The sequence below is a fragment of the Rhineura floridana genome, chromosome 19, assembly GCF_030035675.1.
Source record: "Rhineura floridana isolate rRhiFlo1 chromosome 19, rRhiFlo1.hap2, whole genome shotgun sequence".
Lineage (NCBI taxonomy): Eukaryota > Metazoa > Chordata > Lepidosauria > Squamata > Rhineuridae > Rhineura > Rhineura floridana.
Genome location: NC_084498.1, coordinates 8,062,870 through 8,090,022, shown reverse-complemented (window position 1 = coordinate 8,090,022; position 27,153 = coordinate 8,062,870). Strand labels below are relative to the sequence as shown.

General features: G+C 44.7%; 1 protein-coding gene across 4 annotated transcripts in view; it reads left to right on the top strand.

The window, feature by feature from the left end:
• Positions 1-27,153, top strand: part of ABCB9 (ATP binding cassette subfamily B member 9) — a 52,242-nt gene that overhangs the window by 11,447 nt on the left and 13,642 nt on the right. The window contains exons 2-6 of one of the 4 annotated variants that reach the window (XM_061602863.1): positions 7,896-8,006; positions 9,322-10,050; positions 16,500-16,614; positions 20,184-20,314; positions 25,858-26,063. In XM_061602863.1, the coding sequence (XP_061458847.1) occupies positions 9,432-10,050; positions 16,500-16,614; positions 20,184-20,314; positions 25,858-26,063 (1,071 nt within the window). In that variant the 5' untranslated portion in view covers positions 7,896-8,006; positions 9,322-9,431. The remainder of the gene's footprint in view (positions 1-7,895; positions 8,007-9,321; positions 10,051-16,499; positions 16,615-20,183; positions 20,315-25,857; positions 26,064-27,153) is intronic. The other 3 variants (XM_061602862.1, XM_061602865.1, XM_061602864.1) reach the window with 3 other exon arrangements.

Below are 27,153 nucleotides of genomic sequence, written 5' to 3'. Positions count from 1 at the left end.
CTGGAACTGTTCTATTTCCCACATTGGGAAGAAATAGAATGCCCGTTTCTCAGCCGTGGAGGAGAATCCAAAGCGTGTTCATTTAGAAGTTGGTCCCTGTGAGTAAATCAACTCTTGGTGCAACCCTAACCATGTTAAATCCTATTTAATTCAGTGGGGCTTACTTAGGGTTGCCATATTGCCTGGTTAGCCGGGGTTTACCCGGAATCTATGCATGCCACCCGGCGCCCGGCTAGCCCCTTAGGTGGCCCGGATTCTGAGCTTTAATTTAAAAAAAATTAAGTTTCTAGGTGGTCCGGTTCTCGAGATATACATAAAAACGTCAGCCGCCCCCCCAACTGTTAAATCTTTCTTTAAACAGTACTGTATACAGTAGTACAGCACTTCCTAGCTTTAACCCCGCCCGTTCAGGATTGCAGCCAATCAGGGATTGTGTTTCAGTTTCATTGACCTGAGGCTGTGTCTAGAAAACAAAATGGTGGTTTCACCCCGTTTATCTGAAAATCTCATAAATTGGGTAAGTATATACATTTCAGTTTTTTTTCCTCTTGTGTGCAGGAGTCAGATCTTGGGCAGTGTTTTGAAAACCTTCCCAATGCTTGCTTTTTGTAAAAGCAATGCTAATCCCATATGCCCAGAGTAAATCTCATTGAATTCAATAGGACTTACTTTTGAGTAGACATGGTTATGAATATGCTCAAAATCAATGGGACTTTGGAGTGAATGTAAAAAAGAATTGTGTTTGTGTTCTAACTCTTTCTGCCCCCTTCTCCAGTCCTATTTTAAAGCAAGTAGGCAGGGCTTCCTTAGGTATTACAGTTTTTATTCTGTACAAAAGTAATACTGATTTTTTTAAAACTAATACTGATTTTTCTGCAATGACCAACTGGTTTGACAATAAACTATTATATGGGCTGTATGTATTTATACATCTGCAGTGTGTGCGTGTGTGTGTATGGAGTCTTTCCAACACCCCTGTGAGGTAGGATTGGAAACCAAGGCAGCTCACAACAAGAAATAAAGCCATTTAAAATCCAATAACCATAAAAACAAGTATAAACAGTTGCAAAACAGCGTAAAGTGGCATGATTCGGAATTTTGGGTTGTGTGAATGAAGTTGCTTATCACTTGAGGTTGCATTTCTGTCCCTGTTTGAGTAAGCCCCACTGAATACACTGGGACTTGCTTCTGAATAAATAAACCTAGGATTGCACTATAAATATCTTTACAGTTTGTGTAAATAATAAATATATTTGATAGTCATGCTTATATAAATATTTCTTCATTTATCATATTTTGGTTTTTGGTTAGGAATCCTGACTGGTTGTGAGATGCTTAGTTTTTTGCCTTACTCATAGGAATCTTGTTGTGGTTGGTATGGTATTACATTTAGGAAAGTGTTACTGCCTTCTGTGTTTTTTTTCCCTATTTGCATTTCACTTATCTTTAACCTCACTCCGTTACAGCCATAGAAGCAACAGCAGCATATGTAAGATAATTAACTCCCATTAGTGATAAGAACAAGAATTTATAATTATTATTTCAATTAAAACAAGAGGCTTATCAATACTTTGAAGAGGACCGATATTTATTTTGTTTCTGAGCCCAGGACTGGGTCTTTCATGATGCCCGGGGGGGGGGGGGAGCAGGAGAGTAGTCGATAAGACAGACATCCTGGCATTGATAATCTAATTAGCAAGGTATGTGTGGGGTCGTTGCACACTTCCAGGCCCAGTTTCATTTTGAGTATGGAGGTGGAACCTGTGTAGATGTGGTTGATCAAAGGGAGAAGAAATTTTGAGTTAAGCAAAGCTCTGCTTTTATAAAACCTAAGAAACATACAGATACTTTGAATGTCTGAGTGCCTGCACCAGTGGAATACTGGAGGAACTTGTAAAACTTGTTGCAACAGTATTTACAACTGAGCATGTGGTGTGAAAGACTCCTTTTCCTAACATTTTGGCCTCTTGTTTTTCTCCACCCACCACATCTTTGAAATATATCGTATATGGTTAACCATACTGCTGCCCTGACTTACTTTATGTTTGTCGCTATTTTGTGTTTTTATTATGTTTTTATAGTGATTGTGTATTTTTATTGTTTTTATTATATTTGTAAGCTGTGCTGAGCTCTGTTTTTAACAGCAAAAGGGCAGGGTATAAATTCTCTTAATCAATCAATCAATACTCCATAGTGTTGGAAACTAGAGTCTAGGCATTTAAGGCTGAAAATGTTGCTTTTAAAAAAAAGATTTCTCACATCTTTCCCCAGCTTTTGGTGGTAATTCCTGGGCACAAAAACAAAACAACTGGACAATCCAAATATTAATATGCAAATATTTGCATAATATGCAAATAATTTGCAAATAATTTGCATAATATGCAAATACTTTACACAATATGCAAATTAACCTGCCCGGATTTCTGGAACTGGAATATGGCAACCCTAGGCTTAGTTTCACGTAAGTGGAGTTAGGACTGCAGTCTTATTCCTTAGTAACTGTGTTTAGAATTGTAGCTTTAGAGTAGGCCCGAAGGGCAAGACGGCTGCCAGAGCGTCTTTGTTTTATTTATTTTATTATTTTATTTATTTAATTTAATTTTTATACTGCCCATAGCGAGGCTCTCTGGGCGGTGTACATCAAATATAAATATATAAACAGTTAATTTTAAAACCACCTAATCATCAAGACAACAATTTATACATACAACAAAGACAAAATTAACATAAAAACCCATATTAAATACAAATCAAAAGTAAAAAATTCAGAAAAGATAAAACATATAACTATCTTTACAACATTAATACAAATACTAAAAGATAGAAATATTAAAATATTAAAATGCCTGGGCAAAGAGGAAGGTTTTCACCTGGCGCCGAAAAGATAATAAAGTAGGCGTCAGGCGTACCTCGTCAGGAAGGGTGTTCCATAGTTCGGGGGCCACTATCGAGAAGGCCCTCTTTCTTGTAGTTGCCTTCCGGGCGTCTTTCTGAGTAGGCACCCGGAGGAGGGCCTTCGATGTTGAGCGTAGTGTACGGGTAGGTTCATATCGGGAGAGACGTTCCATCAGGTATTGTGGGCCCATGCCATGTAAGGCTTTATAGGTTAAAACCAGCACCTTGAATCGGGCCCGGAAACATATAGGCAGCCAGTGCAAGCGGGCCAGAATAGGTGTCACATGTTCCGACCGTTTGGTCCCGGTTATTAATCTGGCCGCCGCATTCTGCACAAGCTGCAGTTTCCAAATCGTCTTCAAGGGCAGCCCCACGTAAAGTGCTTATTTGTACTTATTTATTGCCTATTAACCAAGCCCTCTGCTTTTGAACTGCAACAGTGGATTGACCAGAGACTCTGATTCCTCTGTGCTTAACGTAAGGGTGACTAACCTGTGGTCATTCATATATTATTATTACTATTACTACTACTACTATGGTTAGCATTATTAGCATTAGCATTTATTGCCTGCCCTTCACCCAGAGGTCCCAGAGTGGGTTACAATAACCTTAAAATACAGTGTTAAAAACATTTAAAAACCACCAGTATCACAAAATAGGGTGGGTCCTAAAATATATATATCTCAGATGTCAAAGGCCATGGTAAAGAGATACATCTTCAACATTTGCTAAAGCCATACAGTGAGGTTGCCAGATGCACCTTGGTGCGGAGTAGGGTTGCCAGATCTCCGGCAAACGGCCGGAGTCTCCTGCCCCACCCTTGCCTTTCTCACCTCTGGCCAGAATTGCCTCCTTGTGGTGTAATCTCCGGTTTTGGGGGGGCTCTCCGGCTAGCACCCCTTAATCTCCGGACTCTCAGCTTCAGTTTAAAAAAAAAAGTAAGTTTCTAAGTGGTCTGGTTCCCGAGATATACACCAAAATGTCAACCGCCCCTCCGCATGACTTTTTTTTTTTTTTTTACAGATCCGTGCTCTAGCTACAACTCCCATCAGCCCAATCCAGTGGCCATGCTGGCTGGGGCTGATGGCAGTTGTAGTTTAAAAAAGTAACTTTTCAAAGCTCTGGCTGTAACCCTGCCCTTTCAGGATTGTAGCCAATGAAGCCAGAGTTGTGACTTGTTGATCCAGGCATGCCTAGGCTGAACGTCAGAAAATGGTGGCTTTAAGATTTTTGCAGTTTGCGTAAGTAATATGGCTTAACGCTTTTTTTCCTCTTCTGTCCAAGAGTCAGACCCTGGGCTATGAAATATAAAAGTATTTAATCCAATATTTGCTTTTCTGGGAGTAAAGCAATTTCTGGGAGTAAAGCATGTACCTGGAGTAAACCCCATCGAACTCCATTAGGACTTACTTTTGAGTAGACATGGTTAGGATTGTGCTGTAAATTAATGGGACTTGTGAGTAAACATAGCGCAGACTTGTAAATCTTTCTCTCTCCCTCCAACCCTATTTTTAAAGAAATTAGGCAGGGTTTATCACAGTTTTTATTATGTAGGAAACTAATACTAATACTGATTTTTTCAAAAAATGAATGAAGTTTATTTATTTATTTTTATTTATTTATTATTTGATTTATATCCCGCCCTTCCTCCCAGTAGGAGCCCAGGGCGGCAAACAAAAGCACTAAAAACACTTTAAAAATCATAAAAACAGACTTTAAAATATATTGAAACAAAACATCTTTAAAAACATTTTTAAAAGCTTTAAAAAATTTTTTTTAAGAAAAGGTTTAAAAACATATTAAAAAGCAATTCCAACACAGACGCAGACTGGGATAAGGTCTCAACTTAAAAGACTTGTTAAAAGAACAAGTTCCTTATCACTTCAGGGTACAGTTTTCCCTGGTTGAGTAAAGCCCATTGAATACATTGGGACTTGCTTCTGAGTAAACAAACATAGGATTGCACTATAAATATCTTTACAGGTTGTATAAATAATAAACATATTTGATAGTCATGCTTATATAAATATTTTCATAGAATCATAGAATAGTAGAGTTGGAAGGGGCCTATAAGGCCATCAAGTCCAACCCCCTGCTCAATGCAGGAATCCAAATCAAAGCATTCCCGACAGATGGCTGTCCAGCTGCCTCTTGAACGCCTCCAGTGTTGGAGAGCCCACTACCTCTCTAGTAATTGGTTCCATTGTCATATGGCTCTAACAGTTAGGAAGCTTTTCCTGATGTCCAGTTGAAATCTGGCTTCTTGCAACTTGAGCCCATTATTCTGTGTCCTGCACTCTGGGACGATCGAGAAGAGATCCCGGCCTTCCTCTGTGTAGCAACCTTTCAAGTACTTGAAGAGTGCTATCATATCTCAGTCTTCTCTTCTCCAGGTTAAACATGCCCAGTTCCTTCAGTCTCTCCTCATAGGGCTTTGTTTCCAGTCCCCTGATCATCCTTGTTGCCCTCCTCTGAACCTGTTCCAGTTTGTCTGCATCCTTCTTGAAGTGTGGAGACCAGAACTGGACGCAGCACTCAAGATGAGGCCTAACCAGTGCTGAATATAGGGGAACTAATACTTCACATGATTTGGAAACTATACTTCTGTTAATGCAGCCTGATATAGCATTTGCCTTTTTTGCAGCCACATCACACTGTTGGCTCATATTCAGCTTGTGATCAACGAAAATCCCAAGATCCTTCTCGCATGTCGTACTGCTGAGCCAAGTATTCCCCATCTTATAACTGTGCATTTGGTTTCTTTTTCCTAAGTGTAGAACTTTGCATTTATCCCTGTTGAATTTCATTCTGTTGTTTTCAGCCCAATGCTCCAGCCTATCAAGGTCCCTTTGAATTTTCTTTCTGTCTTCCACGGTATTAGCTATGCCCCCCAATTTTGTATCATCTGCAAATTTGATAAGCATGCTCTATACCTCCTCATCCAAGTAGTTAATAAAAATGTTGAAGAGCACTGGGCCCAGGACCGAGCCCTGTGGTACCCCACTCGTTACTTCCACCCAGTTTTGTCATGCTGTGTCCCTATAAGTATCCGATTTCATACTATGGTTGTACAATACTTCCTTTACATTTTAAGTATGCTTTGGGGTAGTCATGGTTCTCCATTGTTTTCATCCTGAGGGGCAGATAGGCTGAGTGATGGTGAGTAGCCCATGGTCACCCACTACAGTTTATAGCTCATTTCCATTTTGAAAAATTAATTAAAACAATTTACATGCAGGCAAAATTTATCAAGTGGATTCACACAATATGTGTAAAGCACATCCAACTCGCATTTAAAGCGCATGACTTCCCCTAAAGAATTCTGGGAAGTGTCATTTCCCCCTCACAGTTACAGTTCTCACCACTCTTAACAAGCTGTAGTTCCCATGATTCTGTGGTGGGATTCATGTGCTTCAAATGGGTGTTGAATGTGCTTTAAATGAATGGTGTGGATCTGCCCTAGGTATGATGTTCATTCAAGAGTGAATTGAAAAGAACAATTTTAAAAGATACTTCTTACTCTTACTCAGTTTTCAGACCTCTTTCTGAAGTAAAGGGTCAAATCTGTAAAAACGTTTGGAGCAGCCACGTTAAAAGATAAGGGCAGGGTATTCCAGGCAGGGGGTTGCCAACCCTGCTTGGATATGGATGTCTTTGCAGAAGAACCCTAGTCAAGGTTTACCAACAGCACAGTCCAAACTATATCTACTTAGAAGTCAGTCCTGTTGAGTTCTATGGGGCTTAATCCCTTAGTAAGTGTGTTTAGAATTGCAGCCTTCAGGAGCCTCCATCTTTACTCCCCAAAGCTCCCATCTAACATCTCCACAGCACTAGGCTCCTTTGTCTCTGCAGTGGCCTTCTGGTGACTGCCCTGGCCTGAAGGCACTTAACCCTTCTTGCTGAAAGCAAGTAGGCTAGATTAAATGTTCCCTACCCAGGTTTCATCTTTTAGCTAAGATTTCTATCTTAATTTCCAATCAGATATTTTTTTTAATTGTATGCTCCAAGCAACTGTGAATGATGCTTAATTTATCATGCTTAATGACATCACTCAGGCCCACCCCGTGACATCACTCGGGCCCGCCCCATGACATCACTAGGGCCCGCCCCTCAAATCTCAGGTTTTGGGATGCTTCTGACTTGGCAACCCTAGTGCGGAGGGAGTTTCACAACGTAGGGGCCACCACAGAGAATCCTCTCTCCTGGGCCACCAGCCCCAAAGCTTCTAAACATGATGGGACTACTAAAGGGGCCCCCTCTGCTAATCTCAGCACCCGAGAGGGTCTGTAGGGTAGGAGGTGGTCTTTCAGATATTTGGGACTGAAATTGTTTAGTGATTTAAATACCAGCATGAGCACCTTGAACTGGGCTCGGAAACACTAGTAACCAATGCAGCTGTTTTGAAACAGGAGTTATATGAGATCTAAAAGCAACCCCAGCTAGTAATCTAGCAGCTGTGTTTTGGACCAGTTGAAGCATCTGAGTCATCTTCAAGGACAGACCTACATAGAGCACATTGCAATAATCCAATCTGGAAGTTACCAGAGCACAGAGTACTGTGGCCAAATCATTTCTGTCCAGAAGGGGTCGAAGCTGGTGAACCAGCCGGAGCTGGAAAAAGGCACTCCTAGCTACTGAGGCCACCTGAGCCTCCAGTAACAATATGGGATGCAGGAGTACCCCCAAGCTGCAAATGTGGGTAGAGTAGAGGATACTCTGGGCATAGAGGACCAGGATTTTAGTGGGGCTTGAAGGAAAAAGCACAGAAAAGAGAAGTTTGGATTAGGGAACAACCCAGTGGACAAATGGAAACTAGAGTGAAAAGAGAAGTTGCATGAAGCTTGAATTTGGACAAACATGTTTCTCCTCCTTTGTTGGCTCCTGGAAGTGATTTTTGCATCGTTGGCTCCAGTGATGGGCCACTTGCAAAAACCTGGGTTGTCAAAGGAGTGTTGGCTGTGGAGTCTGTCATTCATCAGGCTCTTTTGTTTTTTTCTCAGATGAACAAGACCTACGTGACTCCCAACAGGTGGTCAGAGCCATGGCAAAGTTATGGCTATGTAGCTCCCAGAGGTGGAATTCTAACTCCAAAAGAAGGCAGGCCGATGCAGGTGATATGAGGCACCCAAATGCATTATGTCAAATTGTGGCTCCTTGTGGGCCATCATTCAGCGTTAAGTATCAGGGCCAAGCAATGAGCCAGATAAACATGCTGCAAAAAAATCGGAGCTGTTCTGGAGCCAGCTATAGGCCACATTTGCATGTAACTCTAAGCCCAACCATGGTTTAGTGCATACATGTTGGCTTACTGGGAGGAGATTGAAGCTGCTTTGCTCCTCCTCCTGTTCCTTACCTCAGGGCAATGTGACAGATAAACCAAGGTTTGGCTTAATGTGTTGTCTGAATCCAGTATCGTGGTTAAACTCTCTTCTCCTTAACCACAATCTATTCTTAGTTGCAGTTTGTGGCTAAAGAGGTGATCACTTAACCACGATCCCAGGTTTGGAATGCACACTTAGCCAAGCCTTGGCTGAGCTGTTGTGCTGAGCTAAAAGGACCAGGAAAGAACACAGTGGGTGCCAGCTCCACTCTGGGAGCCAGCACATTTATGTGGTCCTGGTAAGCTATAGTTTTGCTTATCATGATGTGCAAATAAGGCCATGGTCCCAGGCTATGTTATAAAGGCATGTGAAGTCTGTAGCACTACTGCTGAAGCTAAGCAGGTCTAGGTCTGGTCAGTGCCTGGATGGGAGACTGCCTGGGAACCACATTTATGCCTCCTTGGATTCTCTGATGAAAGAAAGGCAGGTATAAGTGTAATAAATAAATAAATATCTATTTAATGTTTTGTTTGGGTATTCTACTATATATTTTGGGGGGAAATATGTCTTTGTTCTCCATATTTTTGGAGACCTCTTAAGATACCAGAACCAAATTGTGCATCATGGTACCTGAGATGAAGAAGCAAATTCTTGTCTGTGTTAAGTTACAGTTAGACACCATTTTGAATAAAGATGGTGGACTGAACCTTTTAGAACTGCACTGATTTTTTTGGTTTCTTAGAATTCCTAAGCAAATGCCAGGCAGTTTCCGCTAGTTTATAACATATGTAACCTTTTGATCTAAAATATAAGGAATAAACTGGAATTAAGCACAAGAAACCCCAAGATAATAACCAGGTAATCCATCCCTTTAAAAAACTAGGTAGTTCAGCCCCCCCCGGGTGCCCCCCTCCCTGAATTCCATTCCTGGTAGCTTCAGTTGTAGCAGCTGTGTTTAAGAAGGTAGCAAAGATTTCCTAAGACAACACCTCGCCACCGAGTTAATAGAAAGGAATACCTTCCCACAGTGGCTGGAGAGGCTGGCGCCCAAAATTCACTGTGTGCCACCTTCATTGTGCTTCTCATGTTCTTGTTTCTCTTGCAGGAAAGACTGGGCAGACACGTTGGCTCTACTAGGAGCTTCCTGTTCCTCCCTCGCCTTCCCCATCCCTGGCTGTTTCTCCACCTCTACCTCACACCGGGACCATCTGGATTATGCGTGCCTGGAAAGTGGTGGCCGGCACTCTGGCCTTTACGGGCGTGGATGTGACGGTGACCACCTTGCTGTACAAATACAGCCGCAGCGACGGCAGCATCCTTCAGGATCTGAAACACTTTAACATCTTTGATTCCATGCTGGATATCTGGGGGGCCTGTCTCTACCGGAGCTGCGTGCTTTTGGGGGCTGCCTTCGGGGTCGCCAAAAACACCAACTATGGTCCCAAGCGGTTGAAAGGCTCCCGGATCTTTATCATGTTTGTCTGCCTTGTGGTGGGGATTTACGCCCTGGTCAAGCTGCTGCTCTACTCGGAGGTGAGGAAGACCATCAAGGACCCCTGGTTTTGGGGTTTGTTTGCCTGGACGTACTTGTCTCTGGCGGCCACCTTCTCCTTGTGGCAGCTCCTGTCTTCGGTGAGACCTTCCAGGGAGACTCTGGGAGTGAATTCTGAATCTAGGACTGAAGCAGAGGAAGGTGGTGATCCACGTTTGCCTGATGCTCAGGGGAAAAAAGAGGAGGCGTCGGCGGCCACCATTTGTAAGCTCTTGTCTTATACCAAGCCAGATGCTCACTTCCTCGTGGTGGCCTTTGTCTTCCTTTTAGTAGCCGCTTTAGGTGAGTGACTTGGATTTTAAAACGGAATGACATCTAATGCTGTGGCTTCCAAACTCCCCCCCCCCCACGGACCACTTGAAAATTGGCTAAAGGTCTTGGCGGATCACTTCATGATTTTCCTGCCTGTCGTAGCAATTGTAATGTGCTGTGCTGGATGCTGCGTGATTTGTAATTGTGTTTGTATTGCTTCTTTTCTTTCTTGTATTTTATTGTATTCCAGTATGAATTCTACAGAATTCAGATTGTAATTTCATAAAATACAATGTATAAGAAGTAAAAGGGGCAATAAAAATGCAAATGAAAAATGGCACAATATGAATATTGAAGGCGATGGAAGTGCCATCTCCCGTCGTCAGCCACAGATCTGCAGAAACACCGTGGACCACCTGAATGAAGCTTGCGGACCACTTTTGGGAGCCTCTGATATCGTGCTCTTTCTGTTGTTGATGTCCATTGGTAAGAACATGGAAATCTGCCTTATATCGAGTCAGTCCGTGGGTCCATCAGTATTGTCTGCACCAAAGGTGGGGAATGTTTTTCAGCTACTCCCTTGCAGGCAGGGCCAGATTAAGCTGAGGAGGGCCCCTAGGCTGATTGGTGTTTGGGACCCCCTTCTCCCTACCTTTCCGCTTTTTTTTTGTGGCTGCGCGCACTGCTCATGCAGGTTTGCCATCAATCAAGATGGCGGCTGAGGTTTCTGTAAGGGGCTGAAGCCTCTGCCGCCACCTTGGTTGATGGCAGCAATGCGTGCATGTAGCGCTTGGGATTCCTGACCCTGAAAGACCTGAGAGACTTGGGAGGCAGCTGACCAAGAGAGGAGGAGGAGCTCTGGTGAGGTAAGCAGCTCATCTGCATACTTTCTTTCCCACCAGGCTTAAATAAAACAAAAAAACCAAAAAACCAAACCAAAATCAGTTCAACTAATTCCTGGCACTCGCAAGAGAAACATCAAGACTGCCACTGACAACAGAAATAGGAAACAACAAACATAAAATGGAGGGGGATCAAGCAGTTGTTGTCACCTGCAACGTGTGCGCTATGTTCATCTTCTTAATGGAAACCAGACGCGATTACACTTGCAGCAAGTGCAGATTGGTGGCGCTCCTAGAAGAAAAGGTTAGGGGGTGCAGCAACACATAGACACCCTGCGACTTATCAGAGAAGATGAGGACTTCCTCGATAGAACACAAGAGGAATTAAGGGAGCGACACAAACTACAGGAAGAAAGTGACAAGGAAGAACAGGACTGCAACAGCAACAAATCCCCGTGGAGGACTGTCACTGTAAGGGCAAGGAAAAACAGGAGGGATTCAGAACTGATGCAACTAACAAATCGCTTTCAGTGTCTCGGCAGACAGCACCTCTGAAGAGCCTCAACAAACTCACCTGCATCAAGAGACATTGACTGCAAAGGAAGACTCCACACCCCGGAAGAAGGAAGCTGGTGCAACCACTGCTCGCGGCAAAAAGAGGAGGGTGCTGGTGGTTGGAGACTCGTTGCTCAGGGGGGTAGAGGCACCAGTATGCCAGCCGGACAAAATGAATCGGGAAGTCTGTTGTCTCCCTGGGGCACGCATCCGGGACATCGCTGACAACCTGCCGAGGCTCATTGGGAAGCAAGATAGGTAACCCTTTCTCCTCATCCATGTGGGCACGAATGACACAGCCAGAAACACCTTGGAACAGATCACCTCAGACTATGAGGCTCTGGGTAGGAAGGTCAAGCATTTGGGGGCGCAGGTGGTCTTCTCGTCAATTCTTTCTGTGAAGGATAGAGGACTACAAAGGGAAAGGAAGATACTGCAGGTCAACGACTGGTTACGCAGATGGTGTCGACGGGAGAGGTTTGGATTCTGGGACCGTGGTCTAAGCTTCTTGGAGGGGGGACTGTTGGCAAGAGATGGGCTGCACCTCACGAGGACTGGGAAGAATCTCTTTGGCAGAAGTATGGCAAAACTCATCAAGAGGGCTTTAAACTAAAGCCTCTGGGGGATGGAGATGATAGCTTAAAGACCGATCCAAAGACAGCAGGTTGTAAACGCAAGGATTTGAAGGGTACAGGAGACACTGGGAGAGAGAAAGGGATGCACGGCAAAGCTCACGGTATATTAACGGAGGAATCCAGTCGGGACAAAAGAGACTTCTGGTGTCTATATACCAACACGCGGAGCTTGGGAAACAAGCAAGGGGAGCTTGAAGTCTTAGTGCATCAAGGCAAATATGACTTCATAGGGATAACAGAAACTTGGTGGGATGACTCCCATGATTGGAATATAGCCATTCAAGGATATAAACTCTACAGAAAGAATAGAAGCAACAGAAAAGGAGGGGGAGTAGCGTTATACGTCAAAGACAAATACACCTCTATGGAAATCCAAGAGAGTGAACAAAGGGGTCCGGTAGAGACCATTTGGGTAAAAATAAATGGAGAAACAAATAAAACCGACATGGTAGTAGGTGTCTACTACAGACCCCCTGGCCAAGAAGAGGTGGTAGACGAGGCCTTTCTCAAACAAATCTCTGAAATCTCAAGGAGGCAAGAAGTAGTAGTGATGGGGGACTTCAACTACCCGGATATCTGCTGGGAGACAAACTCTGCGAAGCACAAAGCCTCCAACAAATTCCTGATGGGCCTTGCTGATAATTTCCTCTTTCAAAAAGTAGAAGAAGGAACAAGGGGATCGGCAATCCTGGACCTGATCTTAACTAACAGGGACGAATTGGTCACGGGAATTAAAGCGGTCAGTACCTTGGGGGAAAGTGACCACGTAATGCTGGAATTCGTGATTCTGGGGAAAGCCAAAGAAGAATATAGTCAAACATGGACCTTGGATTTCAGGAAAGCCGATTTTAGCAAGCTCAGGGAAATGATGGGTAGGATCCTGTGGCTATATAGACTAAAGAAAAAAGGAGCCCAAGAAGCGTGGGAGTTCATGAAGAACGTATTACAAAAAGCGCAATCACTAACAATTCCAAAGAGGAAGAAAAATGGAAGACATCGGAAAAAGCCAATGTGGCTACACGGAAGACTGGTGGAGGAGGTAAAAGTAAAAATGAGCATGTATAAAGAATGGAAGGAAGGACACATCACCAAGGAAGAGTACCGACGAGTGGCTCGGGCTTGCAGGAATAGCGTAAGGAAAGCTAAAACCCAGAATGAGCTGAGGCTGGCGAGGGAAGCGAGGAACAACAAAAAGGGGTTTTTCAGATATGTTCGAAGCAAGAGAAAGACCAAGGAAACGGTGGGACTGCTGCTCAATGAAGATGGCAAAATGTTGACAGGTAACGAGGAAAAAGCAGAACTGCTCAACACCTATTTTGCCTCCGTTTTCTCCCCAAAAGGGAACAGTGTGCAACCTTGCATCGGTAGCAATCTCAGTAAGGGGTCGGGACTGCAGTTCGAGATTGATAAAGATATAGTCAGGAAATACCTAGTTAACCTAAATGAGTTCAAATCTCCAGGGCCTGATGAACTGCATCCCAGAGTATTGAAGGAACTTGCGGATGTACTCTTGGAACCTCTTGCCATCATCTTTGAGAAATCCTGGAGAACGGGAGAGGTGCCGGAGGATTGGAGACGGGCAAACGTCGTCCCGCTCTTTAAAAAGGGTAAAAAAGAAGATCCGGGGAATTACAGGCCGGTCAGTCTGATTTCAATACCGGGAAAGATATTAGAACGGATAATAAAAGAGTCCATTGGCAACTATCTAGATGACAATGCTATGATTAGAAGGAGCCAGCATGGGTTTGTCAAGAAAAAATCCTGTCAAACTAATCTCATCTCTTTTTTTGATCTGGTCACTAGCTTAGTAGATGGTGGAAATGCTGTAGATGTCATCTATCTAGATTTCAGCAAAGCGTTTGACAAAGTCCCCCACGACCTTTTGATTAGCAAACTAGTCAAATGCAGACTACATGGAAATACTGTCAGGTGGATTCACAACTGGTTGGAAAACCGTACTCAAAGAGTGGTCGTCGGTGGCTCTGCTTCGGACTGGAAGGAGGTCTCGAGTGGAGTGCCACAGGGTTCTGTCCTGGGGCCGATACTCTTCAACATTTTTATCAATGACTTAGATGATGGGGTGGAGGGAAGCCTTATGAAGTTTGCGGATGATACGAAACTGGGAGGGATAGCTAACACAATGGAAGACAGGAATAAAATCCAAAGGGACCTGGATAGACTAGAAAATTGGGCTGAAATTAATAAAATGACATTCAATAAAGACAAATGCAGGATTCTGCATTTAGGCCACAAAAACAAAATGCACGGGTACAGGATGGGAAATACCCAGCTTAGCAGTAGTGCGTGTGAGAAGGACCTTGGAATTGTAGTGGATCATAAGTTGAACATGACCCAGCAGTGTGATGCTGTGGCAAAAAAGGCAAACGCGGTTTTGGGCTGCATAAACAGAGCTATATTTTCCAGGTCGAGGGAAGTAATAGTCCCACTATATTCTGCATTAGTCAGGCCTCATCTGGAATACTGCGTTCAGTTCTGGGCGCCTCATTTTAAGAAAGATATAGACAAGTTAGAGCGGGTTCAGAAGAGGGCGACGAGGATGATAGCCGGTATGGAGAAGAAGTCTTATGAGGAAAGGTTGAAGGAACTTGGCATGTTCAGTCTGGTGAAGAGAAGGCTGAGGGGTGACATGATTGCACTCTTTAAGTACCTGAAGGGCTGTCACATAGAGGAGGGTACAGATTTGTTCTCTGCTGCCCCAGAGGGTAGGACTAGGTCTAATGGTTTTAAGTTGCAGGAGTATAAATTCAGATTGGACATTAGAAGGAACTTCTTGACAGTAAGGGCAGTTCGGCAATGGAACCGACTGCCTAGGGAGGTGGTGGGATCCCCTGCGCTGGATGTCTTCAAGCAGAGGCTGGACAGCTATCTGCGGGAGATGCTCTAGCTGTGGATTTCCTGCTGTGAGCAGGGGGTTGGACTCGATGGCCTACAAGGCCCCTTCCAACTCTATGATTCTATGGCCCATCCCTTAACAATACTTTCCAGCAGTTATACATTGCACTAGCTGGTGATTTATTTATTTTATTTCATTTATAGCCCTCCTTTCCTCCAATTGCTCTAGGTGGGACACATGGTACTTCCTCCTCCCCATTTTCTCCTCACAACAACCCTATGAGGTGGGGTAGGCTGAGAGAGTTGCCACCCCGGCTGATGCCAATAAATGTATGACTATCCAATACTTGTTGTAACCCTTTGAAGTGTACAAATTGTGTGGCATACATGCTCTTGTTGTAATCCGTACTACAACCGCCCTGTAAGTATCCCACTGCCTGTATTATGGGATGGGGTGAAGCTGAGAAGCTGTGCCTCGCTCAAAAGGAGTTTGTGGTGGGAGTATGATTCAAACTGGGGATGTCCTCATATGTAGCTCAGGCCGCATTTGCACCACATGTTTTAAAACAGCATCATCCCACTTTAAACAGTCATGGCTTCCTGGGAAGTGTCATTTGTGAAGAGTGCTGAGAATGGTTAGGAGAGGTCTCAGAGCGACAGTTTCCAGAGTCCCCTGGGAAGAGGGATTGATTAAATCACTCTGGAAATTGTAGCTCTGTGAAGGGAATAGGGTGGGGTCTCCTGACAACTCTCAGCACCCTGAACAAAGGACAGTGCTCAGACTTAAAGTGTTGGGATACTGCTTCAGATGTATAATGCAGATGGGGCCTCAGTCTTTTAACTGCTTTGCCACACCGGCTTAAGCTTGCGCCCTTAGCCAGGACAGTTGAAATGGTAGCTTTACATCAGGGATGGGGAAGGTTGGCCCTCCAGGCCTCTCCATCTGGCCCTTGGGACTCTGCCCTGGCCATGTCCCTCCCGAGGGCAGAGTCCGCACCTATCGCTGGACCTGCCACGTTGCCTCCCCAAGTGCTTCCGCTGGGCTAGAATGTGTCCTTGAGCTGTGGGAATGCCTCTTTTTGCATGGATGCAGGTTTGTGTCTGTGTAAAACATCTCTGATTTATGCCTGTCTGAATGTTTTTAAAAATAAATAAACAAACAAAATTTCTATACTGCTGGATTGAAACAAAACCTCGAAGTGGTTTACAAAGAATGGAAAATATACATTAAAATTGTCAATAAAAATTAAAGTTGGAAACAAGTTATTTGTTTAAAAAAACAGCCTACTGTACAAAGAGAAGAGCCACATGCGTTACCCTGCCCACTTTTGCCTTAGGCTGAATCCATCGCTAGTTGTGCGATCCCCGGAAGGTTCCCTGTGAGGGAATGTGGCCCTTGGGCTGAAAAATGTAACCTGCACCCTGCTGTGCACAATCAACCTGTTTTGTTCCCAGGCTCTTCTTTTTCAGGGCTTGGGAAGACAGGGAGGGACCAAATGAGTTTGAAGACACAATGGGAACCCTTGTGTTTAAATCCTGTTGGGGGGTTTGCCTTTAATCTACCTTTGTTGTCCCCCCTCCCTTCCCCAAACAGGAGAGACGTTCCTTCCGTACTACACCGGCCGGGCTATTGACGGAATAGTAATCCGGAAGAGCATGGAGCAATTTTCCATGGCTGTGGTGATCATGGCCCTTCTGGCCATCGGAAGGTAACCTTGCTGGAGTCCCTGGGCCAAATCCTTCTCCTTATCTTTAAATGTTACAGAATGTGTGTGACAGTGTTGTTGTTACTCAGGAGGATGTATCTTCCATACGGAATTGCCTGTGGTCTTGAGTATAGGAATCTATAGCCAAAGCTTTTTTTTTTAACTCGCATAGATGATCCCATTCACTCAAGTCATGTGATGCTATCTGAGATTTCTTCTCTGTTCTGCTTCTTAAAACAGAAATTCCTCTCTCTGATGTAGAGCAGGGATACTCAACGTGGTGCCCTCCAGATATCGCTGGACTGCAGCTCCCGTCAGTCCCAGCCACCATGGCCAACGGCCAGGGATGATAGGAGTTGTAGTCCCAACAACATTTGGAAGGCACCATGTTGGATGCCCCCAGTGTAGCGAGACACCCTAGGAAGATTTTGAATAAATCCTTCTCTGGTAATATTCACAGAAGCCCCACCTCTCCCCCTCCCTCCCTCCCTGGATAGGATTCACCCATTGCATGGATGTCTTTCAATGACTTTCAGCTGATTGCACAGGAATGTGAAGGCCTGGAAAAACTGGGGGGAAAGTGTTCCCCCCTTTGAAAAAATTCTGTTTTTTCACCCAGAAAAATTGGAGTGGTTAAAGAATGCCCCCCCCATTTTTCCATTCCCCCCCCGAGCCTTCATATCTCTATGATTGTATGAACAGCTTCTATTGCAAGATATTGTTCCTGAACTGATATGAGATGATACGAAAGCTTCGTCTGTGGTGTGTGATCAGTAAGAGTTGTTGCACAAATGCAAGTTTTCATCTGGCAACTCTCTCTCTCTCTCTCTCTCTCTCTCTCTCTCTCTCTCTCTCTCTCTCTCTGTCAGTAAAACTCTCCTTTGGTAAAAACACTAGAAAAGATAAAGCATGTATATCTAATTTAAAATGCATATACCCTGTTTTTCTTGTTTTCATTGAAACGGGATATTATAGGGTTGGAAAAGGTTCAGAAGAGGGCAACCAGAATGATCAAGGGGATGGAGCGACTCCCTTACGAGGAAAGGTTGCAGCATTTGGGGCTTTTTAGTTTAGAGAAAAGGCGGGTCAGAGGAGACATGATAGAAGTGTATAAAATTATGCATGGCATTGAGAAAGTGGATAGAGAAAAGTTTTTCTCCCCCTCTCATAATACTAGAACTCGTGGACATTCAAAGAAGCTGAATGTTCGAAGATTCAGGACAGACAAAAGGAAGTACTTCTTTACTCAGCGCATAGTCAAACTATGGAATTTGCTCCCACAAGATGCAGTAATGGCCACCAGCTTGGATGGCTTTAAAAGAAGATTAGAGAAATTCATGGAGGACAGGGCTATCAATGGCTACTAGCCATGATGGCTGTGCTGTGCCACCCTAGTCAGAGGCAGCATGCTTCTGAAAACCAGTTGCCGGAAGCCTCAGGAGGGGAGAGTGTTCTTGCACTCGGGTCCTGCTTGCGGGCTTCCCCCAGGCACCTGGTTGGCCACTGTGAGAACAGGATGCTGGACTAGATGGGCCACTGGCCTGATCCAGCAGGCTCTTCTTATGTTCTTATGCACATTAAAATGTGTTAGAATGAATTATTTTTTGTGTGAATATAGGCTTGAGTGGCACCTGTCCATCCCCTTTTGACTTCTCAAGCTGATTGTTAAGGATGGCCAACCGCAGGGTCTTGAGGGCCAGTCTGTTCTCCAAGGTAGACCAATGCCTGGTGTGGGAAGTACAATCGACTCCACAGACTAGTCCCTTCGCAAGTTGCCAGGCTCGAGCATAAGCTTGGCGCCACCTTGCAGGAAAGCAAGACTGTCAAACATGAGGTCTTGGGGTCTCTTGTGTGGCCCAAGGCAACTCTAGGTAGTTCAGTCTTCAAGGCTAAGAAACCACAAACAGCAGGCTGACATACTTAATTGGAAGTAGATCTGCTATTGCCGTCTTCCCCAACCAAGTGCTCTTTGGATGTGGTGGCCTGCAGCACCTATCATTCCCGGTGGTCAGAGATGATGGGAGTTGTAGTCCAGCAATGTCTGGTGGCCATCAGATTAAGGAAAGCTGTGCTACTGAAATGGATCCAGCTTAACATTTAGACCACTTCATGTGCTCGAGGCAGCTTTCAGGCTAGTCATTCTTCCTTAAATTGCAGAGATAAGATCAGCCAGGTGGACCTCAGGAAGTGGACTTTGAGGGGGGATCCTCTTCCAAAGCTGCCTTTCTCCACTGCCATTGTGGACTTTCTCCCTGCTAGAGAAAGGTCATGAAATGCTTTCTGTGGTTGGTGGGTGTCAGGCAGAGGACCTCAGAGAATGGATGTTCCTCAGATTGATGTGGAATTGACATCTCAGGGTGAAACATTACAGATGCAGACCTTCCCTCTGGCATTTGCTAGGTGGTGAATTTGGCACTCCAGTTCATGGGCTTTACATCCTTGCAGTCAAGCCTTTGTAGTTACAGAGCACCATTCATTATTTCTTTTATTTTATTATTTAATAAATTTTTGTTTTTCTTTTCTTTTGAGGCTGCCCTTCATCTGATGATCACAGATTAGCCGACTTTCAAAACACAGTATTTACCCTATGGTGGTTTACAAAATTCAAAACCATATAAGATATATAAACAGCCTGATTACAGTCACGATGGCACAAGTGAAAACATTTCAAGTGAATTCTATCACAGCCAGCCACAAGAGTATAAGACTAAAAACAGAAGCTGTTGAACCTGCTCAGTTAAAAGTAATCCTGAACAAAAATGCTTTTAGAGCCCACCTAAATGCTACCCAGAAGGTGGCTGATTGTGTATCTATGGGAAGGAGTTGCATAGCTATGGGGCAACCCCAGTAAAGCTCCTGTCCCTTATACCTGCCAAGCTGACCTCCCTTCCTAGTAGATACGCGAGCAAACATTACATATAAATATATACATTTACATGTTACCGTCAAAATCCAAACCAGAGATGTAAAGCTGTATAGGTTTCCATTGCTTTACAGAAGGGCAGGGGGAGCCTGGTGGCCCTCCAGATGTTGCACACCAGCTCCCCTCACCTCTTACCTTTGGCCCTGCTGACTCCGGCTGATGGAAGATGGAGTCCATCAATATCTGGAGGGCCACAGGTTCCTTACCCCCTGCTTTACAACTTGAAAATACCTTTTGATTTCCTATGGAGTGAAAGCTTGTGTAACAAATCAATCACCGTATCCTGACTAAAATTTGGTAAGGTTGGGGAAACTGCTTGCAGGCCAGATCCGGACCGCTGGCCCATCCCTGCTTTTGAGTAAGTGCAGCGAAATTTGCAACTCTCAGGCGTTAGCCAAAGCCTCTGAAGCGCTTGTTTTTCCTGAGTTCTAGAGCAGGGGTAGCCAACATGGTGCTCTCCAGATGTTGTTGGAGTATAGCTGCCATCAGCCCCAGGTCAATCATCGGGCCACGTTGGGTATCTGTTTTGCTTGACTGTGTCTGTCCCCAGGTTCTGTCTTGTCTTCCTCTTGCATGGTAGGCCTGGGCTGAAGGGGTTGTGTGTTGGCGTCTGTCTGTCCGTCCTGTAACGTCTCTCATCTGCAATCAGCTCATTTGCCGCAGGTATCCGGGGCGGAGTCTTCACTCTCGTGTTTGCTAGGCTGAACATCCGGCTGCGCAACAGTCTCTTCCGATCACTGGTTTCTCAGGAAATGAGTTTCTTTGATGAAAATCTTACCGGTGGGTTCCTTTTTAGCTATCTCATGAGATCTTTTCATTCATGTCAGGAAATGGCGATGTCTACCCTTATATTGGAAAGAATATCTCCAGTACAACCTTTTATTTGGGGGCCTGAGGGACTCCCTTGTGCTCAGTTGCTCAGGCCCCCCTCTGTATGTGGAGCGATTTTAGCTGTTGAAGTCAGCTTTGGCTGAAGGGGGAAGAGCCATGTTTTGGAACAACCAGGAATGGGCTCTTCCTCATTCTGTTTTCTCTTAAGGCAGGCACAGGGATCCTCTGGCCTTCCTGATGATGTTGGACTCCCATAGGAAGATAGGAAGCTGCCTTTTACTGAGTCAGAGACCATTGGTCCCTCTAGCTAGCGGCTCTCTAGGGTTTCAGGCAGAGAATCTCTCCGGCCTTACCTGGAGATCCCAGGGATTGAACCCGGGACCTTTTGCAAGCAAAGCAGGTGCTCTTGCACTGACCTGTGGCCTTTCCCAACTCCCTTCACTCCCACCCAGCATGCCAGTGGTCAGGGTTGATGTAGTCCAGCAGCACCTGGAGGGCCGCAGGTTCCACACGTCTCCCCAGTTCCTCCAGCAGGCGCTGGTTGATTTCAGTAGGTGTTTTGTGCCTTTTGTTGTTGTTGTTGTTGTTTTGTTCTACAATTTGTTTTTAAATATTGTCCCCCACTTTGAACACAGGACAAACAACCTATAAATATTTTAAATGATCTACAAGTTTGCAGCAGCATCAGACACTTATCAGTGCCACTCAGTTGCATTCAGGACAAAACTTTAATACTTGCAGAACTCTCTGAGCTAAGGCACTATTCCCATTTTACTGCCAGGGGACTGAGGCTGACAGGATGTGCTCAAAGCCAGCCAGCGACAGACCTGGCAAAATTCCAGCCACCTGGTTGCCCAGGTGCTTACAATTTGAAATCTATATAACTGATGTGTATAAATCTGAATGTATATAAATGTGTGTGTTTTTCCAAGTAACATCAGCCCCTGCCCCCAGCAAATTGCAGGTCCCTGCCTTGAGGCTCTTATGATCTAAGGGCTGTATCCACACAAGTTCTGTGCAGAGAACGGTATTGGTATGTGGAAATGCAGGTAGGCATTATTAGGTTATTTTTTGGTGCAAGGTGAGGGCTCAGGACATCATAGCAACGCTGGGCTTCAAGTAGGATTTGATGGATTAGAGAAAAGTGACACCACTCTGGGGGAGGGGAGATATCATAGAATCATAGAATAGTAGAGTTGGAAAGGGCCTATAAGGCCATCAAGTCCAACCCCCTGCTCAATGCAGGAATCCAAATCAAAGCATATGGAGGTAGCAAGGAAAAGTGGGCAGAGCCACTTAAGGAAGCAGGAAGCTTGAAGAGCCGAATATGTATTTTTCCTGCTGCGTGAATAATTCTCTGCTGTGTCAGCCAATCAGTTTATTAATCCAATCAACAGATCTCACAATGTGATACTAATCTGTAGAGGTGTTCCGGTTGCAGCGGAGCACGTGTTTTTTCATGCAGAAAGTCCCTGGTTCAATTCCCGGCATCTCTGGATCAGGCCGAGAGAGACCCCTGTCTGAAACCATGGAGAGCCACTGCCAGTCAGAGTAGACATTACTGAGCTAGATGGACCGACAGTCTGCCGGTATACAGCAGCTTCCTCTGTTCCTTAAAACAGAACTTTGGGCTTTAGATATAAATGTTCAACGTGTGCACAAGAGTTTGGACAATAGTCTTTTTTGAATTCTTGTCCTTCTCCACACCATGCTGTGCCAGCAACTACTTTTGGACCTCCTCTTGGTTTAAAAGGGATTTGCTGCATGACTCGGAGAGAAGGCTATTGTTCAAGAAACACTGTTCCAAAACCCTCCTTGGGTACATGCAGCTAGCTGCACAGGGTTTTTTTTTTTTTTTGGTATTCTGATCTAAAGGGCTTTTAAGCAAAGGGTGTATTTAAACCTTTCTGTGTCCTGTTGAGGGTTCTGGCAGTGAGCTTTTATTGGACCAGAGGGCACCACAAGATCCTTGGCTCCCTGCCTTCCAGCAGTCCTTTGAGAAGGAGAGAGGCACAAGGCTTGCTGGATCTGCACCAGGAAGCAAATATTGACCTGGGGCTCAGCTAAAGGACACAGAAGCCCTGTGTGCTATTGTATTCATAGCGCGTGCTCCTCCCCAAGTCCCATTAAGCAAGGTCTTTTGGAGCCTGTGGTTGTACTTCTGTGTTGCAGCTGCAGAAAAACAATTTGCCCTTCCTAGTGAAACAGGCTATGTGGAGAAACTGCACTATCACGGACTCCTAGAATTATGCACTTGATCTTTGTCCCTTTTTCCTTGGTGGACAGTGGTCTCTTGACAGGATAGGTTTCCTTCTTGGGAATGGAAGCAGCCAGAATCTTACAGGAGCACATGAATGTCCAGTCATTCAGTTGCATCCACGCTTCGATGTTCCACTCTAACAATTTGGAAGTTTTTCCTGATGTTCAGCCGAAATCTGACTTCTTGTAACTTGAGCCCATTGTTCAGCGTCCTGCACTCTGGGATGATTGAGAAAAGATCCTGGCCCTCCTTTGTGTGACAGCCTTTCAAGGTATTTCTCTTCTCATGGCTCAATGTGTCCAATTCTTTCAGTCTCCCAACTCTCACCACCCTTAACAAGCTACACTTCCCAGGATTCTTTTGGGAAAGCCACAACTGTTTAAAGTGGTGGGATACTGCTTTAAATATGTAGTGCACAAGGGGCCATATTTATGCACATAAACGCACACGCTTATATAGAGACACACAGACGACATACAAGACACACACAGGGATGAGTTGGAAAGGTGCCCCTTGCATCCCCATCAGGGTCCTGGGCTGGGCTGAGAGCTTTAAATCTCTCACTCCATCCCAGTGGCATTTTGATTTTTTTTCTTTTTGCTGCTGCCAAAATCAGTGTGAGGGCAGAAAAAACGGCTTGAAGGGCTGGATCAGGCCTCTGGGCAGAGGGTTAGCCAACCCTAGTGTAGAGGGTTTGAAGTGGGAGAAATCATTGGACTTATTTTGTGAGAAACCCTAATTTGTAACTCTTGGGTAGATTGCATAGGAATATAAGAACCAGCCTTAGGCTGCGTTCAGATATGGGGTTTATTGCATTAATTTTACTGATTATAATGATAGCACTTCTGTCTCAACTTCTAACATTCCTTTCACACTGCAGTACTTGCTGCATTATGGAACTGTGGTTTTTTTTACTGATTTTACCACCACATCAACTGTAAATTTCATTCACACCAGTGGGCATGGTGTGACACAATAATGAACATAATTCAACATGTCACTACTCCCCCACCCTTTCCGCACATGCACACTTCTGTTCCCTCATGATTCCCCCATGAAAATGGCCGAAAAGAACTGTATGCTGGTATACTGCCTCAGATGTCATCACTTTACTCCCGCGATTTCTGGGTTAATGGGCTTGCAAATGGATTTTTTTCTAGAAGCAATTAACACGGAAATAAGTGCTAAACTTCCACAACATTCCACTAGGTTTCCAGAAGTGGCTTTTACGTTATGTGAAATATCAAATAAAATGCAGAAATTATCAGGTAAGGAAACGTCGGTAAAATGGGATAAACTGCTGTCTGAACGCAGCCTTGTACTGAGTCAGACTCCTGATCCATGTAACTCAGTATGGTCTCCTGACTAGCAGCAGCTCTCCCGGGACTCAAGACACAGAATCTTTTCCAGTCCTACCTGGAGGTGCCGGGGATTGAATCTGAGACCTTCTGCATGCAAAGCAGATTCTCCACCACTGAGCTCTGGCCCTTCCGTAAGAGCCTCCCACCTGGCCAAGTGGGTTACCGGTGCTTTGAATTGGAGTCTCCCATGCAAAATAGGCGCTCCAGGGAATATGATGCCATTGAAATGCATAGTTTAGTCTAATGGCTTGCAGTGGAAATTGCTCATCACTGTTATTTATATCCCACATTTCAGGATAAAAAAAATGTTCTCAAGGCAGCTTTTGAGCGATATCAACATTCACTAATAAAAATCACAACTGTAGGAAAAGCTAAAAGGGAACCACTGTGATGTAGTGGTTAGATAGTGGGGAGACCCAGGTTCAAATCCCCACTTGGCCATGAAGGTCACCAGATGGCCAGACGACCTTGGGCCAGTCTCTCTCTCTCTCTTCCTCTCTCTGCCTGACCCTACCTCACAGGGTTGTTGTGAGGATGCAGTGGGTGGGAAGGAGAATGATGCCATCCTTGAACACCTTGGAGAAAAGGCAGGGTAAAAAAGAGAAGTCATCAGGGGTCTTCACACAGGGCAGCTGGAATGAGAGCAGGTGCCTGGTCTTAGACCTGTCTGCTTCCCTCTCCTGGCATAGGAAGCTGCCTTATCTCTACTCAGACATTCGGTCCACCTAGCTGAGTACTGTCCACACTGACTGGCAAGCAGCTCTCCAGGGTTTCAGGCAGGAGAGTCTCCCAGGCTCCCAGCCTTACCTGGAGATGCCAGGGATTGAACCCGGACTTTACGCATGCAAAGCAGATGCTTCACCCCTCAGCCACGGCCCCTTCCTGCATGGCAGATGGCCCTGGGCAAGGAGGGCATCACCCAGGTGGAGCGGGGCTCCGGACTGGATTTCAGTTAAACTGGGGTTAGGGATGGGGGAGAATTTCCATTCAGTTCGCATTTCAAGCAGAAGTTATCAAATTTGCACTTTCCGAAACAATGTGAGAATGAAAACACAGGCATCCTTCAAAATTTGCATTTATTAGAATTTTATTAGAATTTATTAGAATTTGGGGATGCAGCTCACCAACTAAACGTTTACAAAAATGTATGCATTACGGGAAAGTGTGCATAAAAATGAATAAATAAATAAAAATGAAAAAATGAGTGAAAATAACATACAAAAAGACATGAAATGATGAGAAATGGCTTGCAAAAATGTGCACCTTTGTCATGTGTTTATTTGGAGAAATTTGCACTAAAATGGTGGAGAATTTTCATGAGGATTTTTTTTAAAAATTTACAAATTGCTGTAGAAATGTAGAGAACTGAATTTAACTTCGGAAAAATGAGAAGCTGAGAGAACCGAAACAGGCAGATCTTTCCATTCCTAAGTGGGGTTAAGTTCTGTTTTCTAGGGTTTTTTTAATTGCAATTGATCAGCTGGTTCTGTTTTTGTTACAATCATTGCTATTGCTTTTTTTGCTTGCTTGCTTTATTTCAGTTTTTCAAGAATTTTTATTATGCTTGATTTCTTTTTTTATGACATTGCTGTACATTGCAGTCCATTTTAAACAACCATAGGTTCCTTTTCCAGGGCTGTACATGTTAGGACCTTAATCTGTAGCATTTGAAAGTTGTTTTATTTTAAAAAAAACATGTAAAGGGAAAGAACAGGCCCAGTTCCACCATCTGTGGCCAGAGAAGGCCCACGTGGCCCCAAGTCCACCACTTTCCTGGCTCATGGATTTTGCTATCCAAGCAGTTTTACTGCTGTTCCTTTGTCTGCCACCACACATTGCCTCTGTTCTCTTTTTCTTTTGCTTGCTCACAGGTGACATCATTTCCCGGCTGACCTCAGACACTACGATTGTGAGCGACCTGGTCTCTCAGAACATCAACATCTTCCTGCGCAACATGGTCAAGGCTACGGGGGTTATTGTTTTCATGTTCAGCCTCTCATGGCAGCTCTCCCTGGTGACTTTCATGGGATTCCCCATAATCATGCTCGTATCGGATCTTTATGGGAAATACTACAAGGTTAGTAATATCTGGGATCTTTTAAGCCCCATCCCCAGAGCTTAGCCTCAAGGTTGACTGTGTCTGTCTTTGTGACGGTTCCGCTTTGAGGCATGTTAAGTATAAAAGGAAGGTGCTTCAGACATGGGCTGCTGAGTCAGAACCACTGGTCCATGTGGCTTAGTAGTGTCCACACTGACTGGCAGAGGCTCTCCAAGGTTACAGACAGGGAGCCTCTCTCAGCCCTACCTGGAGATTCCAGGGACTGAACCTGGGACCTTCTGCATTCAAAGCAGATGTTCTGCCACTGAGCTAAGATCCTTTTCAAAGTATGTGCAGAGAGCCTTTCCCTTATGACCACAACCTGGAATGCACATCAGTGATAAAAGTGACTGGGTATGGTTGGGTACAAGTACTGACATTGCATTTAGTGGTGTACTAGAGTACTCTAGCCCATAACTCTGGTCAGCAGAGATCTGCAAATTTGGGGTGGTTTTAGCATCTCCCAGCCACCTCTGGATTACTTTCCTTCTTAAAAATTAGATATTTTTATTGCATTTCTAACCACACAAACTAACCAGCAATAGAGAACACATCACAAAAATAAATCTGGACATTGCAAAGTGTCTCCATGCTCAGGCTTTGTATTGTCCGAATTCGAAAAGGCTGGCAGAGCGTGCATTCCTGATTTAGTTCCATAATATTGCACATGCTATTTCGGTGCCATATTCCAAACCCATCCGCCTTCCTTTCTTGGCTTCTCCACTACCAGTCCCAAAAGAAGCTGTATGTTGCGGAGAAGAGACAGAAGTGGGGGCATGATATGCCCAGCTGCTCTTCTTGGAACCCTGGAGGAGGGAGGCCTTGAGGAGATCCGAGGTGTGTGTGGAGGTTGTCTGCTTTTTTGGCCTTGCCTGTGCTGCAGTCCACCAGCTGCCTGCCTTGTTCTCCCTGTGGAACAGAGCTGCAGTCTCACTCGCCGAAGCAGGTGGGGGAAGTGGCATAGGCAGCTGCTGGTCATCTTACCATCTCAGATGGCTCAAAAAGAAATAGGAGCCGTCTCTAGAGAGGAAGTCCTAGGGATACATCTTTCCAAGTTGGGAGGGAGGGA